This window comes from Podarcis cretensis (assembly GCF_951804945.1).
Source record: "Podarcis cretensis genome assembly, chromosome: 4".
NCBI classification, from domain to species: Eukaryota; Metazoa; Chordata; class Lepidosauria; order Squamata; family Lacertidae; genus Podarcis; species Podarcis cretensis.
The window spans coordinates 86,219,060-86,239,668 of NC_137173.1; the positions used below are offsets into that span (position 1 = coordinate 86,219,060).

General features: G+C 44.7%; 1 protein-coding gene across 1 annotated transcript in view; it reads left to right on the forward strand.

The window, feature by feature from the left end:
* Positions 1-418: 418 nt before the first annotated feature.
* Positions 419-20,609, forward strand: part of STK24 (serine/threonine kinase 24) — a 43,726-nt gene continuing 23,535 nt past the window's right edge. The window contains exons 1-2 of the mRNA XM_079972881.1: positions 419-722; positions 6,980-7,210. Coding sequence (XP_079829007.1) covers positions 678-722; positions 6,980-7,210 — 276 coding nt within the window. The 5' untranslated portion in view covers positions 419-677. The remainder of the gene's footprint in view (positions 723-6,979; positions 7,211-20,609) is intronic.

Sequence of the window (20,609 nt, forward strand, 5' to 3'; positions counted from 1 at the left end):
CTCAGCCCGATGATTGGAAGAGTGCGCCATCGGGGGGCGAAGCCCAGCGCTGTGGTTGCAGTGGTTGATACGGGCGACACATATCTATACATGCATATGAAGAGTGCATGTGAACATCTACAAGCGAGTTCGCTTTCCGAGTTTTCGCAGAACTCTTTTGGGGAGGGAGGGAGGGGCGCCCGCCTCGCCCGCCCCGTCGCCGCGCGCCAATAGGCCCGGCTGGGCTGCGCGAGAAGCGTGGCTCCTCCTCGTGGCCTCGTCCTTTCCCTTTACGGACCCGTGCGCGGAGGAGGAGGAGGGTCAGGATTCGCTCCTCCTCCAGGTTCACCCCTTTCCCAAACCCGGCTGTGTTGTGCGCCTGCCCGCCCTCTTCGCTGCCTTGCGCGCGCGCGCGCGCACAGACGCACAGAGACCCGGGAGTCCTCCGCCCGCCCGTCCCTTCCGTAGTCGGCTGGTAGCTAGCCTAGCCCTGGTGGATCGGGGGTGCACGAGGGGGAAGGAGCAAGCGGGGGCTGGCTGGGGATGGGGCTGAGGTGAATCCTTCCGTTCCTGGAGCTGCTTCGAGAGAGAGGAGGAGGAGGAGGAGGAGGAGGGAAGGAAGGCAAGAGAGGAGGGAAGGAGAGGGGCCCGCGCGCAGGAGGGGCGGTAGCAGCGCTGCCTCTGCCGCTTCCGTCATCATGGCTCACTCCCCGGTGCAGCAGCCTGGCCTGCCGGGCATGCAGGTGAGAAACCAGCCGCCGCCTCCGGGCTCTCCCCCCGTCCTAACCCACCTCCCTGCATGGGCTTCAAACTGCAATCCAAGAGGCCCCCCCCCCCCAAAATGGGAACGCAGAGGGGGAGGTGGGTTTTTTTGAGGGGGGGACGGTCATTTACACACACACACACACACACACACACACACACACACACACTTCCTCCTCCCCCCGGGCTAATTTAGTGGTATGCAGGGGTTTGTTTCATCCGGGGGTTGCTAACATTGGTTTGGGTGAGGGTGGGGGCTGGGTGAACCTGGCTAACTTGTAAAGGAGCTGGAGGGAGCGTCTAAATGAGCAGTTTGGGGGGGGGAGTTTGAGGGGACAGACTCCTAGAAATGCAGTCTCGAAAGGGACCTCGAGGGTCAGCTAGGCCGACCCCCTGCTGGGCAGGAATCTCCTGGTCCAACATGGGGATCGAACCCACGACCCTGATATTTAAGAATCTCCTGCTCTGCCAACTATTCAGACCGCCCCTTGTAAAGGGAGGGGGTTGGTGCCTTGCTCAAGGTACAATCCGGATAGTTTGCTGTTTTAAATTAAGGGGCAGCCCTTAATTTGTTTTGGGTTCTGCTGTCACCTGGGAGCGGCTAGCAGTAATGCAGGTGTGTATCCTGTGGCCAAGATCTTTTAAAGGGCTCCCTTTAGAAACAACAACACCACCCCTCACAAGAAACCCATGTTCTGATCCACTACAGTTAAGGCACAATAGATGACCATGGTCATCACATCTGGGTAAGGGTCAGGTAGCGTATGAGGTTTATAAAAAGGTACAAAGAGGTAACTTTTTGGCTGGTATGTGTGTGTGAGACAGTGAGTGAGTGAGTGAATGAGTGTGATTTAGCAAGTTTTACCTTAAGTTTTTCTCTCTTATTTTTTTGTTTGTTAGCAAAATCCATATATGGCCTCCTTGAAGTAATATTTGTTGTGGCGGGGGGGGGGGGACTTAATTGTACAGTATTTAAAATGCTAGCCGTTTCAAGAATTATTTTCATGCTTTAAGGAAGGAGTCCGTCTTCGGCCTCATTTATTATTACCCGGGAGTTTTCCATCTCTCTGGAAAACTTCTTTGAAACTTGTTTTGCATCTGTAGTGTTGTAGTATTTGCATTAAGTAGCATAAAATAACATCTCTTTGAGTGTGCGTGGCAAACAGGGAAGAAGAATTCTGGTGTGAATTCAGATGTGCATTCCTATTTTGTATGTTGAGACGCGAGTCCGGTTTTCCAAACTCAAGAGCTCTGCATTTTGATGGCCTGCAGGATCCCAGGAAGTGGTGGCAGACATGTAGGCCTTCCTATTCTGGCTTGGGGTTGCTATGGCCTACCAAGGAGAAGTGGTGCGAGGGAAGAAGGCCTGTGTTTCACCAGACCAAGGGATAAGTGACTACATACACAAGAAGAGAGAACTTTTCTTCTCAGCTAAACTGAGTAGCAGAACTAACCCAGACTGCAGCTTTCTGTTCTTTGCAGGCTGCAGTAGATCTGAATGGGTTGGCTGTGCCTTGGCTAGAAAGGGGGCCTGAGAGTTGAGCTGCCTTTTCTTCTGTAACTATGCCAAAAATGGGAAGCAGAAGCTGGGGAGAAGTGTGCTTCCTTGTTCTCTACTTGGAGACAAGGAGGTATATTTTATTGGGGCACAGCTGAGACTACAAGCCCATCATTATGAGGTAAAGTGTTGAGGCTGCATTACATATCATGCTTGAGGGTTTTTATGCAAACTTATTTCCCAGTACACTGGAGTTTCTGGATCTTGTGAGGCTCTGGAGCCAATCAGAAGCCGAAAACAGCAAGCAGGGTTTGGAAGAGTGAGCTACTGCCCTCTAGAATGGAGGGAGGCTGCTTTTACAGGAAAATCTAGTACTGGTACTTGTGAGGGGCAGATATGAGCCTTTTTAAGCGACATGCTCAAAAATGACATGGCCCAGAGTTCTTTTAATTCCTGCTTGGCATTTCCTGGGCGCAGACACTTAGGAGTTAACAGGGGTGTAGTAAGTGACTGATAGCAAGAGAAAAACAAAGCTCTAGAACTATTGTAGACAGTCAGATTCCAGGGACAGGTGAGACCAATAGTGCTCATTTAGTAAATAGATTCCAGCACAGATGTGAGTTGTAGCTGTGATTGTTACCGCTTGCACTCAGGCCCCTCAAAGCAACTTGCACAGCAAAAATAAAAACGGAAGGGATTGAAATAATGTAAAAACAGCAATAAACAAAACCTTAAACACTCATTCCAGCCCTGTATTTAAAAGTTACAAGTCCTACGCACACCACTTGAAGGATAAGTCCCACAAAGGCCACGATAACTGCCTTGGGTCAATGAATAGGGTTTTGACTGGAACCTAGATGCACAGCAATGACTCCTGGCATGCTTCATTGCGGAGAACCATTCCACAAGTGGAGCCATTGTGGAAAAGGACTGTTTTCATGTTGCCACCCTGCACACTTGCTGTGGAGGGCCTCAGGTGCAGGTTCTGGGTTGGTTCATGAGGAGAGAGGCATTCCTTGAGGTATGTGTTAGGCCGCTGGTCCCCTAGCATCTATATACGAATGGAGATTGTACCTCGGGTTACAAACACTTTGGGTTACAGACTCTGCTAACCCGGAAGTAGTACCTCGGTTTAAGAACTTTACCTCAGGATGAGAACAGAAATCGCACGGTGGTGGCACAGCGGCTGTGGGAGGCCCCATTAGCTAAAGTGGTACCTCAGGTAAAGAATGGTTTCAGGTTAAGAACGGACCTCCGGAACAAATTAAGTTCGTAACCAGAGGTACCACTGTAGATTCTAGAAATAGAATCAGCTCTAAATGGCATTTGCCAGTGCATTTGTGTTTATATACGTGCATGCCTTGCAGCTCTGGCCAAGCACAATTCAAAGTGTTGGTGCTGACCTTTAAAGCCCTAAACGGCTTGGCCCAGTATACCTGAAGGAGCGTCTCCACCCCCATCGTTCACTGAGATCCAGTGCCAAAGGCCTTCTGGCAGTTCCCTCATTGTGAGAAGTGAGGTTGCAGGGAACCAGGCAGAGGGCCTTCTCGGTAGTGGCGCCCGCCCTGTGGAACACCCTACCATCAGATGTCAAGGAAATCAACAACTATCTCACTTTTAGAAGACATCTAAAGGCAGCCCTGTTTAGGGAAGTCTTTAATGTTTGATGTATTACCGTTTTTTTAATTTTCTGTTGGGGGCTGCCCAGAGTGGCTGGGGTGGCCCAGCCAGATGGGCGGGTATTAGTAATATATTATTATTATTATTATTATTATTATTATTATTATGAATGCAAGTCAGGTGGTCAAAAATGCAAGGGGTTTGAATACAGGGGACTAAAAGAAGCTGAGGAACAGCAGTCGATCCTCAAGTGTTTTCAAAACGGACAATAGATTTTGGAAGGGAGGAGGCATTTTTTACAAGTTGGACTGGGCCTATAGAAATGATTTTAGGGTGCTGCCTTGTACTGCTTTTGCCGAGCTGCTTCATAAATGGTGTGTTGCAAGGAGGGCAAAATCTGTTTCAGAAAAGGTCTTGGGGGTTGTTGAGTAACAAGGGATTATTCATGACCAGCTACTGGGAACCATTGGAGATAAGTCATTTGAAGCCCTGCTGACATCATGTGATCAGCTGGGTTAAAGGACAGGGGGGGGGATTAAGCAGGATATGGTTCCTCCTTTTGAAATCTGGTGAAGTTTTTGACTAAAACAGGTTAGACAAGAGTTGCAGGGGCCAGGTGTAAGAGAGTGGCCAAGATGCAACACTAGAATTTCCTGGTTAAACTCAGAGGCTCCGTTTTCTAGATTTGTGTTTTCTGAAACCCTATTTAGATCTGCAAAGCATACATTTTATAGTTCATGTGGTGGTGCATTGTCATGGAAAGGGAACTGAAAATAGTGATAACTGTAGACAATATATAATCTAAGCACATTTTCCCTTAAATTAATCATCCTGTTTTGAATGGCAAAAGGAAATTATGCCTCTTTTAAGATAACAATATTTCCATAGGAACATTTTGATCATATCTGTTCCAATACAATTACAGTTTTTACTGTAACAAGTCTTAATCTTAGCATTTTCACTGCCCTCACAATGTACTTTAGGTATTGAATTCACTGCTAGTTTTTGTTGGTTACCTGTTTGTCTTAACGCTAATTTATATTGTCAATTAGCCATATCCCTCTAGGGTTGGTAACGTTACTGAAACTATGAGTCTTGGAAATAAGTTAGCAAAATCTAGTTTTACACACACACACACGCACACCATCTTGGTTTGACTGCTCTTTTTTGTAGTTGGGGAGTTGGGGAAAAACCCAAAAAGAACCCCAACTTTTAGAAAGTTTTTGGGCCTAGTTGCCTGGGAGTAATTCATATGCTCTGCTGGCTAATTACAAGCTTGAATAAAGCACACACAGTAAAGGATTACATTCTCATCAATTTTAATAGCTCTTTCGGTTAGTTCTGCGAATCTGGTTCTGTAGAGCTCTGGTGTAAAGCTGAAAATGTAAAACTTTATTGCTGTTCGTAATAGAAAACTTGCCTCCACAGAGAAAGCACATATGCCCCCTTCTTATTAGCATGTTTGTGTGCAGCTCTGTTGCTCTTAGCTAGGTATTCCATAGTTAAACAGAAATTTTATGTTGTCTTATGTTCAGTTTGGCACTTATATACATACACTTATGGGAGCCACTTGTAAAAATGAGTGGGAATATGAGGGGGGTGTATATAGAAACTTCACAGTCCCAGTCTTATGGTACATTTACATTGCTGGGGGAGAGGGAACAGGCCTTGGGACTGCTCTTTGTGTGGTTAGTGCTTACTATATTGTGGACTTGATGGGCCCTTGTTATTTTTGAACAGGATAAAAGATTGGTCCCAGGGTATGGTCTAAGAAGGCCTTGCAGAAAGTAAGCAGGTTCTGTTAGTGCCTAGTACACCACCTTGAGTGGAATATAAATGTCCTAAATGTCTGAGGGTTAGGGTTAGCACAATGTTCCATTGACCTTCTAGGAAGAACTGAGTTCTTCTCAGAGACAGTAGTTTTGATAATGTGGCAGAGTTCTAATAAATTAATTAGTTAATTTGACAGTTGCCCAGGGTAGTTGTGGTGTCCACTACTAGTCAACTCAAGCTATACATACCTTTGCTTGATCTCAATGCATCAACCCTCATCTCGCATACTGTGATGCCTTGAGGTTAGTTTGGGCATCATGGAAGCCAGTCATTTGAAGGGGAAGGATCCAGATTGTGCTTGGGGCTTTGTTTCTCTGCATGTGTTACGGCCAAGCACATGTGGGCTTCTTAAATGTGCCTTGTAAACAATGTCAGCCATTTCTATGCTTTTCTGTTATTAAAAGGTGGAATTGTATGAAGCTGCACAGCATGCATTCATGGAACAAAGTTCTCATGATGCACACATGCACTGTATTACAACTGCAGCAACAATCCTATATGTGAGGCTGTTTCAGCTTTCCTCAACTTGATACCCAACATTCAGGGTTGGTGGAAGTTACGTTAGCTGGGGTTGATAGGAGTTGTGGTCCAAATTATCTGGAGGACACTATATTGAGGAAGTTTAATGGATATTAGGTAGTATGACAGCATACATTGGCAGTGTGACTCGGCCCCTAGTAACTTGGGGGATGGAATTATAATGAGTAAAATGGAATTATTGCCTTTCTAACACCCTTATCTTCCTAAGATTATCCTCCTGTCTGCCCTATTACTTTTTACCAGCATAAATTTGACTTGCCCAAATCACCTTAATTTTTCAACCCCTCAACTGCAACAGCTCTATAAATCCAAAATTTTAAGCACAGATCGTCCTATTCTTTAGCTTGTGGTTGGCATAGAACTTTGGTTTTCACGATGCAAATTTTGGGTTCATTTAGACATTGGGGTTCTGGCACTTCATTTAGGGATGACCCTGCTTTTGCTGGTAGATCACATGGGATTCAGTATCTAGGAAGGAGAATATTACAAAATTGAAGTACGAAAACCTGTTTGCAAATAGTTTGAACATAGAATAGGCCTTCCCAGGTTTGTTTGAAACGATTGTATTAAAACTGTCAACCTAGAATATTTGTACTGAACTGAGATCTACAGTGTAAATTAAATTATTTGACGCCATAATCCTGTGTATGCTACTGGGGAGCAAGTCTCACTTCTGAGTAGACATGCCTTCAAGAACTCAGAATCCTAAAGTCAAAGGTGTCGTTTTTCTTTTCTGTATTTCTGCAGAATCTGAAAGCAGATCCAGAAGAGCTCTTTACAAAGCTGGAGAAGATCGGCAAAGGTTCATTTGGTGAAGTTTTTAAAGGAATTGACAATCAAAGTCAGAAAGTTGTTGCTATAAAAATTATTGATCTAGAAGAAGCTGAAGATGAAATAGAAGACATTCAACAAGAGATTACAGTGCTGAGTCAGTGCGACAGTCCATATGTTACCAAATACTATGGATCTTATTTAAAGGTTAGAGGCTTTATGTTGAATTGTCTTATTTAAAATATGCACGTTTTACAAATCAATATATTTGTGAAATTACAGAATAGCAATTAGCGGAAGAAGGATGTTTTGAGTACTAGACTAAATGGATTGTTTATCTTTTCCATAAGGTGTTTTTTTTTGGAAAGAGTTACATAGTGTCTCTTTATTTAGATATTGAAGTGCTATTGATTTATGTGTTGAATATTGATAAAAGTAAACCTTTTTTTTTTTTTTTTGGTAAAATGGAACAATCCTGGAGGCTGTGTGTGTGTGTTACGTATGATATTATACATAAACACTCTTTCTTTTTACACCAAAGCTAAACTCCCGCCAAAGAGAGGGCACTGATTGCTTGATATCCTTGATGCCTCTACTCTAGTGTTTTGTTTAAATTTCTGAGGTTTTGAATTTCTGAGTTTTTAATTTATATTTAAATTAGGTGTTCTGTATGTTGCTGACAGGACGCAGGTGGCACTGTGGGTTAAAGCCTCAGCGCCTAGGGCTTGCCGATCGAAAGGTCGGCGGTTCGAATCCCTGCGGCGGGGTGCGCTCCCGCTGCTCGGTCCCAGCGCCTGCCAACCTAGCAGTTCGAAAGCACCTCCGGGTGCAAGTAGATAAATAGGGACCACTTACTAGTGGGAAGGTAAACGGCGTTTCCGTGTGCGGCTCTGGCTCGCCAGAGCAGCGATGTCACGCTGGCCACGTGACCCGGAAGTGTCTCCGGACAGCGCTGGCCCTCGGCCTCTTAAGTGAGATGGGCACACAACCCCAGAGTCTGTCAAGACTGGCCCGTACGGGCAGGGGTACCTTTACCTTTTTATGTTGCTGACATGGGTGGTGCTGTGCGTTAAACCACAGAGCCTAGGACTTGCCGATCAGAAGGTCGGCAGTTCGAATCCCCGTGACGGGGTGAGCTCCCGTTGCTCGGTCCCTGCTCCTGCCAACCTAGCAGTTCGAAAGCACGTCAAAGTGCAAGTAGATAAATAGGTACCGCTCCGGCGGGAAGGTAAATGGCATTTCCGTGCACTGTTCTGGTTCGCCAGAAGCAGCTTAGTCATGCTGGCCACATGACCCGGAAGTTGTCTGCCGGCTCCCTCGGCCAATAAAGCGAGATGAGTGCCGCAACCCCAGAGTCAGCCACGACTGGACCTAATGGTCAGGGGTCCCTTTACCTTTACCTATGTTGCTGTTGTAAGCCACTTTGAGACTTAGAGGGTGAAAAGGGGGTTATAATTTTTCAAAAAATTATGTTATCCAGAGTTGCCTGCATGGCACTGGGAACTGGGCCAGTGAAATTCCATTTGCGGAGTGGAGAATGCCTAGCTGCTTCTCCAGTGGAGCTCCCCGTATCCCCTTGGCACCCCAAGCTTCAGGTTTTTGAACTCCCAGGAAGGCCTGGGATGTAATGACAGGAGAATTGGAGAAAATCACGTGGAGGCAGCTTTTAGGCTCTGGAGTCTTGTCTGATTTCCACTCATGTATTTCAGTTAGAAAATATGTAAACATGGAAATCTTAACTAGATTGCAGATACTAGTTGTCACCATTAATAATATAATTTAAAATCTCTTGCCCACCCTTCATTCCAGGGTCCCAGGTCAGGTTACAGCGATTCAAAACACAACTGTAAAAACAGTTTAAAGTAAGTTAGGATCTCTTACTTTAAGTAAGTAAGGCGGATCCTAAAAATATACATTTCAGGTGTCAAAGGCCCAGATAAAATAAGTGCATCTTCAGCATTTCCTGTGTGGAGAGGGAATTCCACAATTTAGGGGCTGCCACAGAGAATTCCCTTACCCAAACCGCCCTCACCTGGGTAGTGGCAGCGGAACTGCCAAGACATTCCTACCGCTGCTGATCTTAACACCTGAGTCTGTAGAGAAGGCCATGATCTCTCAGATATTTGGGCCCTAAGTTATTTAGGGTTTTGAACACTAGTGTGAGCATCTTACTCACATTGGACCCAGAAATAAACTGGCATCTTATGCAGCTGTTTCATGAGCTGCATATATGAGTTCTGAATGGAACCTGAGCTAGGAATCTGGCCACCCCATTTGGGACCAATTTAATATTTATTTCACGAGTTACATACAGGTGCTTGTATTTGAATGTACAGAAATTGGTTCTAGCAAACTAGAATGAGGAACTGTTTTTAGCAAGGTTTTCTTTTTGTTTTAGTGATGATGAGTACCTCGGAATGATACAGCTTGGAGACATATTTACTCAGGCCTTCATGTATGTGAAACTAGAATATGCCTGTGAAGTCTTTCAAAGCATAATGATAGTGTGAAAATAGAGTGGCAATATGGTTGGATGGCATGCTCTTGTACTTTGTCTAACCTACTGCTGGCTCTTAGATGGTGGAACATCTAATAGTGAGTTGGTTTGATGTGCTGGGTGCCATGATGATGGAATATTAGATCTGTATTCAACAGAAAACTGGCCGTTTTTATCAATCCCTTCTTCTTAGCTTTCCATAGAGTGATTAAAACCAATAGACTTTACTCAAATATGTGTTTCTTCTAAAAAGCCGAGCAAGTTCAAAAACAGGAAAATGAAATCTTCCTGAAAAAGGGAGAAGGCAGCTCTTGTATTGGAAAGAATGCAATAAAATTGTTTCCTTGTCCTGTATTTACTGCATTCTTATTCTATCTTTCATTAAACCAAAACCAAGAAGGCTTACAAATAATACACAGAGCTTAAAATCTCAATGGAAAATCCAATATGGGGTGGGGGGGGAGGGATGAAACAAAACATTTAACGAAACCACAGACTTCTGTAGACTTAGCATCGTCTTTCCTTCCTCAGTGTTTGAGTGGTTTTTACAACACTTCCCAGTTCATTATAATAGATTGTGCTTATATCTCTTTTTCCGTTTTAATCTGCTGAATGATCATTTGTCATGCCACTGTATGTTCTGTATTGGTGAGAATGCATAATATGCTATAGATCAGAAATGATTATCTTGATCGGTTTTCTATATCTCAAGTGAGTAAATGTCAGTGATATTCTTGATGGCCCCAAAAAGAGAAAAAACACTACAATATAATGGTTGCGTTTTGCCCTCCCCCCCAAATCCCAAGGGCATTTTATTTAAACATTTAGGTTTACATTTCCCATTAATTCCATGGGTTCTGGAAGCTTACACAAATATGTGTAATTTTATATTTTTAGAAAGGAAATGAAAGAAAGAAACACAACCCTTCTTTGAAAACATTCCAGAAAGAGGCCGCAGAGCAATTAGTAATTGTGATATAGATCTTCGTGGGAGGAGTGAGAGCACAAACTTCTAGTAGTTTATGGTCTTAATAAATCTCGACTAATCCAGATTTAGCAGATCCGAACCTGCAGGGAGGTGTTAAATTGAGATTCCTTCATAAATCAGGGTGGCTCAATTTTTCAGATCAAGTGGGCTGCAAGAGTACTTTGACCCGGAACCCAGGGGTCACACAGTGCCTTGGCAAGGCCAAAATTTGACAGTCCCCCCCCTCCCGGCCCTCATTGTGCCTTCCCAAAGCAAGGTGCCAGGCTCTGGTAGGGTCCTAGAGCCCTCCTATCTCCTTAAAAACCAAACCAAACACATTTTTAATTGGTTTTTTTAAAATACAAATACAATAACCATTAAACACTTCTCCAGCAGTACATATAATGGTGTTTGTTTTACATACACTTTCAACATTCAAACATAGTACTTAACGTAACCCCTCCATGGAGAATATTGAGCAGTTGATATAGGAAAGGTCTTGATTTTTGGTCATTAACATAGTTAAAGAAAAGGGTCCACATTTCTTGAAGTTGTCTGTTTGTTATGCCTCGAATTTGACTGCCCTCCTGTGTCTGGTGATGCTCAGACATTGCCATATACCAGATATTATTTTCCCATATGTTCAGGGCTAGCCCTCTCATCTCCTTCCCAAAGCTGGAAAAGCACTAATTTGACTTTGGGAAGGCAAAACTCTGGGGGCCCCCTTCTTAAAGCCCAGCACTTCACTCACCCACCTTGGAGAAGGCAGAGCAAGGGCTGGAGGCATCGAACATTGCCGAGGGGCTCCCCAAAAGGCCTCAGGGGCTGCTCGTTGGGCCATCCTCCCATAAGTGATTAGGAGTCCCCAATACATAAGTCCATTGGAATGTCATGGAGGTGCTCAACATGAGATGAGGCATATAGGACCAGTTCTGCAGTTTCCAAAATGATTTGCAGCCAGTGGACAATAGGCTCGAACAGGTTCCATAACCACACTCATAACATCTTCCCTGTGGGCCCTGCTACCTGTCACAGGTGCCACTCCCTCTCTGTGGACTGAATGTCTTAAGCGGGGTTGTTATGCTATGAACTGTATCCAATGGAACGTTGCTTGTGCGATGGAACAGACCGTTCTCCTTTTCCCCATGCATTGTTGAAATCTGCTCCAAGCTGTTGGGGGCTCCCTCCAGAACAGATATTGGAGGCACAGGGAGCCTGCAGGGAGGATTTGAGAAAAGGGCAGCCCCATTGCTTGAGTAGAACTCCACCCACACAGTGTTGGCTTACAAACCTCTATACTATTTGTTTATTTTCCCTATGGAGTCAATTGGTGTCTTGGGTTGCGAAGCTTTGGGTGGGGAGTGTTTGGGTTGGTGGTGGTTCTGGCAGTATCTGTGCTGGGCTGTGCGGCAGACTGTTCTGCAGCATTACCGTACGCATAGCTGTCAACTTTTCCCTTTTCTTGCGAGGAATCCTATTCAGAATAAGGGAATTTCCCTTAAAAAAAAGGGAAAAGTTGACAGCTATTAGGATGTGGAATCACAAGTCCCCTTAGAGCTGTCTGGTATTTTCTCTTGATTTGGTGACCTAGTTGCTGCTCAAGGCCAGGGTTACAAAAGTTGGGCAGTTCCCGCAAGGCCAGCTGATAGGTTTGATGGAGTTCTTTCAGGGAAATGCAGAGAGAGATTTGTTTTAGCTGATAGTTCTGCTTGCTGTATATAAACAGGCATGGTTTCTTCATTTTTTCCCCAGCTCGACTCTGAAAGCGCTGGTTGACTGCAAAGCAGACATTGGCCCAGAATATACCAGATCAACATATGCACTTCTGCCTTGTAGTGCCCCTTTCCATTTCACATGGGTAGTCAGGGCTTACATAAATGTTGCCAGTGTTAAATGCAGCAGCTGCAAGGATTCTTTTGTTTAGGAAGCTCTGAGGTCCTTCTGGCCGTTCCCTCGCTGCAAGAAGTGAAGCTACAAGGAACCAGACAGAGGGTTTTCTCGGTAGTAGTGCCCATCCTGTGGAACACCCTCCCATCAGATGTGAAGAACTATGAAGGCAGCCCTGTGTTGGGAAGTTTTTAATGTTTTATTATATTTTTGTATATGCTGGAAGCTGCCCAGAGTGGCTGGGGTAACCCAGTCAAATGGGAGGGGTACAAATAATAAAATTACTATTATTATTATTAACATGTTCTCAGCTTTAATAATAGGTAATAGCGCTTGAATGTGACTAGCTCTGTCTCATAGCACCATGTGAATGCCATGCGCATAGCATTTATTGCTTGATTTTCAGTTTGCATTATGCTGGATGCTCCATGGTCTTTTCTCCGATTCAAGCCAGGGATTGGCACAGAAGTGGTATGGGTAGAACAGGGGAAGTTGGGTGTTGCACAAGCAACCTTAATCTGTCAAAATTCTACTCTCATTGCATACCTTTTGAGCAGTAGAGTAGAAGCCAGAGCTGTTCTGGCAATGAAACCTGTTTTTTTTTGTGATCACCTCCCTGGCTCTTTCCTACGCCTTCATGAAAGGCCTTTTGAGGCCAGTTCTGCAGCATTCTTGGGCGTTATGCTATTTTGAAAACTCGGTGAGCTTCATTATTTAGAAGCGTCTAGCCTTGGTATGCAGAACCTCTTGAAGAAAAGCAGAATCACAGTCCCTTATTGCAGTGGTTTTCAACCGTTGTGCTGTAGCACCCTGGATTGCATTGAATGATAGTCAGAGGTGCTGTGGGCAACACTGGCCTCCACCCCTCTTTCCTTCCCTCTCTTCTCTGATTCCCTCTTGTGTCTCTGCCTCCCAAAGGCTTGCACAGCTGTTTGTTGCAGCAGCCCTGCCTACAAGCTCCCCAGGCAAATGGGGCCTCTGCTGCTGGCCAGAGGATGCTGGGTGCCAGGAGCTGAGATGGCCTTGGAATAAGCAAGCATGTGGGTGAGGGAGCTCAGCCAGCCTGCCTGCCAGTCCTTGGGAATGGACAAACAAGTCCCAGGCCCCTGTGGGGCAGTGTGAGGAGGCACCTATCTTGGGGGGGGGGGAAGAGCTCAGAGATCAGGGGCGGCAGCAGCAACTGCCCAGAGGACTCCCAAGGAGAGGGGAGAGGAGGCTGAGGGAACACTCCACAAGGGAGGGCGTTCAAAAAAGGGTGAGAGGCTGCCAGTTCTGCAGGCAAGGGCTGACATAACTGGGCCCCTGAGCTGCTATGGGGTGCTGCAGAAAGAATCTAGCTGGTCAAGGGAGCCGTGGACTCAAAAAGGTAGAAAAGCTCTGCATGCCTTCAGATCATTGCTTTAGGCTGTTTGCCTGCTCAGCATTCAGGCTTTTTGTGCTGCAGAAGGGTTTTTCATCTAGTAGACGAGAGAGACAAGTTGGTCTAATGAAAAAGACTGCAGTACCTGCTCTGTACTTGCTAATCTCTAGAACCACCTAGATGACCAATATTTACATCATACTATAGGTATAGGTCTGGAATCAGAACAGTGACTTGCTTTAAAAAATAAATAAATATAGCATATCTTTCAGCCTTGGTGCAAGTAGTAGTTGCTTCTCAGTTAGGAACTTGTTGCATCATTGGGGGAAGTTGAGTCAGGAGGCCTTCCACTTGCCTGATGAGAAAGAGCCACCTTTGCTACATAGGTGAGCTGAGGTACAGGTTCCCTTTGCTGTTCGGGGAATGTATCCTCTCTTCCTTCTATAACACCCATCTGTGTATTTGAGTCTGTATCATGTCCCAGTAGGTAGCTGTGGACCTCCATGGGTCATACACTGTAGTCACACAAATCCCATGTACTATCCCACTTAGTTAAAAACTCAGATATATAAGCTAGGTGCTAAATTTCAAATGGCGGGACTGTCATCTGGCTAGTTCAGATGACAACTTGGAGCTACCGGTAGGTTAAGAGCTTTGAGAACCTAAAGGAGAAAAGTCAGAGCACTCCTGACATATGGTTGTCAAGCCTCTGCTTAAAGACCTCCAAAGAAGGAGACTCCACCACACTCCTTGGCAGCAAATTCCACTGTCGAACAGCTCTTACTGTCAGGAAGTTCTTCCTAATGTTTAGGTGGAATCTTCTTTCTTGTAGTTTGGATCCATTGCTCCGTGTCCGCTTCTCTGGAGCAGCAGAAAACAACCTTTCTCCCTCCTCTATGTGACATCCTTTTATATATTTGAACATGGCTATCATATCACCCCTTAACCTCCTCTTCTCCAGGCTAAACATGCCCAGCTCCCTTAGCCGTTCCTCATAAGGCATCATTTGTCAGTGTCCTTCTTGAACTGTGGTGCCCAGAACTGGACACAGTACTCCAGGTGAGGTCTGACCAGAGCAGAATACAGTGGCACTATTACTTCCCTTGATCTGGATGCTATACTCCTATTGATGCAGCCCAGAATTGCATTGGCTTTTTTAGCTGCCGCGTCACACTGTTGGCTCATGTCAAGTTTGTGGTCAACCACAAGTCACTTGATCCATGGATAGTCCACATGTTTATTGGCCTATTCCGACTTTTTCTTGGTGATTGCTCCTGCTCAGGCTGCACAGGAAAAACATTTTGGTTCCAGAAATTCATTCAGATTGGGCAGGTAAAATACAACTGGTAGAATTCTACAGGCTGGGGTGTTAGTGTGTGGAAGCTGTCCACATCCAATGATCCCCAGATGGTGGAGATGTCAGGCACCATCCTGGCGACAAGGCCACTTCACTTGGTCACAAGTGGTCAAAACAACAGGTGCAAAAGGCGCCTGGCTAATTTCGAACACTGCTAAGTACATTCCATTTGGAATGTTTTATGGTATTGAGGGATGTTCGCAGGATCAATGCTGTTCCATTGTTCCTGTGTTGACCTAATTTAGTAACAGCTCACTAGTTTGACTTTTCATACCTTTGCGTCTCCATGGGTAAACATGTCGTTAACACATTGTAACATGTTTTAGTGCCTGCATTTAAAAAAACCTGTCGATATCTGTAAATGTCTTTATTTATCTGTACTACAAAATACTCTATAACTGTATACAGTCGTACCTGGAAGTTGAACAGAATCTGTTCCGGAAGTCTGTTCAACTTCCAAAACCAAAGTGTGGCTTCTGATTGGCTCTAGGAAGCTCCTGTAGCCAATCAGAAGTCCCATTGGATGTTCAGCTTCCAAAAATAGTTCGCAAAGTGGAATACTCACCTCCAGGTTTGCGGTGTTCGGGAGCCAAAACGTTCAAGTACTAAGCTGTTTGAAAACCAAGGTACGATTGTACTTAATAAACCTGCTTCTGTTGTATCAGAATAGGAATACTATTTCACCACTAGATGGCCCTGAATTATTAGTCTATTTTGTGCAAGGAAGGTTTGTGGTCCCCCCCTCAAACTTATTGGCTAGCCAGTTTTCTTTAAAAGTCTATTTAAATTCAGATGGAGGAGAGGGGGAAATATACTGCTCATTCTGCCAACCTTTAGGGTTTAGAGTAAGTAAAATACTTTAAATATATGGATGTGATAAAAAGACTACTTACAAATATTGCCAGATCAAAGGATCTAAAGCCCAAACTACTTGGAGCCAAATGGTGGTTAATGGATTGAGATTGAATCCCGACAAGACAGAAGTACTGTTTCTGGGGGACAGGGGTATGCAGGTGTGAGGGTACATTTCCAAGCACAATTCAAAGTGTTGGTGTTGACCTTTAAAGCCATAAACGGCTTTGGCCCTGAATACCTGAAGGAGTGTCTCTTCACTCCCAACATTCAGCTTGGACACTGAGATCCAGCTCCGAGGACCTTCTGGCAGTTTCCTTACTGCGAGAATTGAAGCTACAGGGAACCAGGCAGAGGGCCTTCTTGCTGGACAGAACCCCCTCCCATCAGATGCCAAGGAGATAAACAACTATCTGACTTTTAGAAGACATCTGAAGGCAGCCCTGTTTAGGGAAGTTTTGAATGTTTGATGTCTTACTGTGTTTTAATTTGTTTTAAGCCACCCAGAGTGGCTGGGGCAACCCAGTCAGATAGGCAGCATATAAATAATAAAGTATTATTATTATTATTGGGATGCGGGTGGCGCTGTGGGTAAAACCTCAGTGCCTAGGACTTGCTGATCGCAAGGTCGGCGGTTCAAATCCCCGCGGCGGGGTGAGCTCCCGTCATTCGGTCCCAGCTCCTGCCCACCTAGCAGTTCAAAAGCACCCCTAAGTGCAAGTAGACAAATAGGTACCGCTTTATAGCGGGAAGGTAAACGGCGTTTCCGTGTGCTGCGCTGGTGCTGGCTCGCCAGATGCCGCTTAGTCACGCTGGCCACGTGACCTGGAAGTGTCTCTGGACAGCGCTGGCTCCCGGCCTCTTAAGCGAGATGAGCGCGCAACCCTAGAGTCGGACACGACTGGTCCATACGGGCAGGGGTACCTTTACCTTTATTATTATTATTATTATTATTATTATTATTATTATTAATTATATGCGACACCTGTCCAAGAGGCTTACATAATGGGCCTGCGACAAGGTGGAATGGAAACACAGTTTTGACAACTGAAAATGAGCCAGAGGGAGGATGAAATCTTGGGCAAGTGTTCATATACTTAGGCAAATACTCTGTTTCATAACCAACTGTAATGTGTCAGTAACCATGCAAATATCATCCACGTGGCAGTTCATACTAGAAAGCAGCTGGAAGAGAAGGGAGGCAGAAGCTGAAGAAAGACCTGTGAGTGGAGAAGACAGTGTTGTCCTTTTCCCATTCTTGGAGTTTCCTCTGGGAAACTTGCCAAACCTGCTGTACCTGCAACTGGGTACAGAGAGTGCAGCCAACTGCTCAATGGACATGGCTGTGCTGGACAGCCTGAGAAAGCTCTGCACACCTTGCCCACGAAAAAGCAAGTCTAGAGTGAGAGACTAGGGTTATGTCCGCAGCAACCTTGCTCTTTGTGAGACTTTTGTGGGTGGGCTGAGAGTTTGTTTGGGCTCTGGGTGAGTTCCAGGGTGGAGCCCTGGGTGAGAGCCAGGAAGCTGATAGGCAGGGTGTGTCCAGAGGCAAAAGAACTGATATTGTCTTATATTTATTAGTAATCTTGTATTAATGCAAAATATATTTATATGTCAACTCTGTGTTTTTGTAGTATTTGTTGCTTAAGCTGTCTGTTGTTGCTTTAGTATTTTGTATACCGCTTAAAAGATATCTATCCTTCGTCTATCAATCTATCTATATCTATCTCATCTCTATCTATAGTGGGACCTTAGTTCTTGAACTTAATCTGTTCCGGGAGTCTGTTCGACTCCCAAAACCGTCCAAAAACCAAGGCATGGCTTCCGAGTGGCTGTAGGAGCTTCCTGCACTCAATCAGAAGCTGCAGAAGCCGCATCAGATGTTTGACTTCCGAAAAACATTCGCAAACCGGAACACTTACTTCCGGGTTTGCAGCATTCGGGAGCCGATTTGTTCGGGAACCAAGGTACCACTCTAATCTATCTACCGTATTTTTCGCCCTATAGGACGCACTTTTCCCCCTCCAAAAATGAAGGGGAAATGTATGTGCATCCTATGGGGCGAATGCAGGCTTTCGCTGAAGCCTGGAGAGCGAGAGGGGTCGGTGTGCACCGACCCCTCTCGCTCTCCAGGCTTCAGGAAGCTATCCGCAAGCCTTGCAAGCCCGGCGGGAGTTGCCACCGGGCTCGCAAGGCGTGCGCGGCTGGGGGGGGGGGAGAAATAATTTTTTTATTCATTCCCCCCCCCCAAAAAAAAACCGAGGTGTGCCTTATGGGCCGGTGCACGCTATAGGGCGAAAAATACGGTATCTATCATCTGTCTATCTAATCTTAAGTGATTAAATGATAAATAAATAAAAACCTTCACATCGGGTTTCATGTCAGGGAAAAGCTATTTGCGTTTCAGCTGCTTTGTTGGCCCATGTTTGAGTTGCATCAGTCCTCAGGTGTGAAATTATTTCTGCTTTCTTTGCATTCTGCTTTGTATTCTCTCACTCCTCCCCGACCCCCTGTGTGGTTTACTATTTTGGATGGATGGGGATAACATTTGGAGCTCAGTATTTCTCCCATCAAAGGGATGTGGCTCAAGGGCAGATAGCATCCATCATGATACGAGGGACTTCAAAAGAGGTAAGCATCTTAGAAATGCTCACCAGCCAATGGCTTCTAATCAGTTCTGCAAGCTGTCTTGAGAACGATCTTCAGCCCAACATTTTCATCTCTCAAAGGTTTCCTTGTGGGATTATAGAAACCCTATAATCCCTGAGATTGCACCTTCTGATTCCAGGCCTTTTCGTGTTAAAGGTGGTACACTACAATTGGTAGTCAGCACAAGGAAAGATGTTAAATCATATGTTAAATCATTAAAATGCATTATTGTTCCTTGGATCTGAAGCAAAACTAGAGCTTCGGTGTCTGGGCTCATCTGTTAAGTGGATACCACGTTGATTTGACATACCACAAATGAGTATTTCTGTTTTATGTTCCCTCTTATCTTTACCAGTTCTTTTCCACAACATTGGACAAGTTGTTTAAGTGGAACTCAGCAAGAATGGAAGAAATACAGCTTACTCACTCATCTAGTGAAATCTGCTCCTGCCCATAAAAACCTAGGCTTCAGTAAACCAGTTGTCTGCATTTCTTGCTGCAAGAGACTAATGCTGCAATTTTTAAAAGAAGCATCTTCCAACCCTAGTTTATGCTGAAGATGCTACATACTTGATTTGTAAAGGTGTTTTTGTTTTGTAATGCTTATAATGTTACCTGGAGAAGTGAGATTTAACAACTGGAAGATAGTGATCAAAGGAAACATAGATAAAAGGGTTGCAGAGGTTAGTCTGTGAATGTAGGAGTAAAACATTTGGGCGACTTAAAGTACTTAAGTCTCATTTTCTTAGTGGATGACTTCCAAGCATTTTACTTGTCGAGGCCTTTAGAACATTGTAGGTTACACCTTTTATTAGAACTAATACAGAAATGGAAATGAAGGACTTTGCCTGCCATTGTTTAGTTCCCCATCCATAGGTCAAGGATCTGGTCTAAAGCATCTCTGTTGCAAAGAACGGTCCACTTTCAACTTCATTGACAGATTCCCTTCTTTGCAGGACTTTGATCTTAATAAGCTAACTCACTAACTCCTTCTGCCTTGGGGATCAAGTCTGCTTCAAGTCATTTAATCAGTATTTTTGACATATTCTATTGGGCTAGAGATTTCATGTAAGTTCAGGCAATTGATTCCCATGCTGCTTCACTCCTGGAGTTCAAAAATTCTTCATAATGTGAGTCTTAGCCCTTTGTGGGTGCAGGATGTTGTCATCTCATATTCGAGAAAAACTCAGCCTTATTTTCGAGAAGTCTTATTTCCCATTTCTCTCCTCCAAACTGAACAAACATACTGATTTTTCCTCCTGCTTTTTATGGGCCATCAGTTTTAGGCCTCTAATAATCTTCATTTCGTTTCTATGGATACTTCCAGGTTTTTGTCCCAAATGGATGTGACCAGAGTTGAATATGACACAGACATCATCCACTTGAATATAATGGGAGAATTAGCATGAATCACCTGTCCTTTCTTACTTATAATAACCTTTTTAATGCAGCACATGTGATATTGGCTTCCCCCCAAACTGTTTCTTTGGCTCTAAAACTTATGTTCATGCCCACATATTTTGATGTTGTAATTACTCCTTGTGCCATTTGCGGGATACAGGGCCGTTCCCTGAGCTCTTCCTCCATAAATGTCATCTTCCAGTTTTGGGAACAAACTATAGAGAAAACTATTTCTAGACTAGGGGCAAAGAGGCACTGTTGCTCTGAAAGTAGGTCAAACACTCAAGAATGTAGTGAACCCCCTCCCCTTTACATTCATTGAAATGATGGTAAGACATTCATGGGCAATACATTTGGATTGAGATCTTAGGTGGTGCAATGGGTCAATCCATCTGGCTTTGAACTAGAAGGTTGGTGGTTGGATCCCACCAAGGGACAGTTGTGGACAGTATTCCAGCATTGCAATGGGTTGAGCTATATGATGTTGGGGGTCCCTTCCAACTCTGCAGTTCTATGATTCTGTGAGGTTAAGAGGGGGTTATTGGTAAATTGAGGGGGAGAGTTGGTGAAAAGCAGTTGCAAATAACATTTGCTATATTGACTAATATTGTGTTTGCAGAATAAGAAGACCCTGTC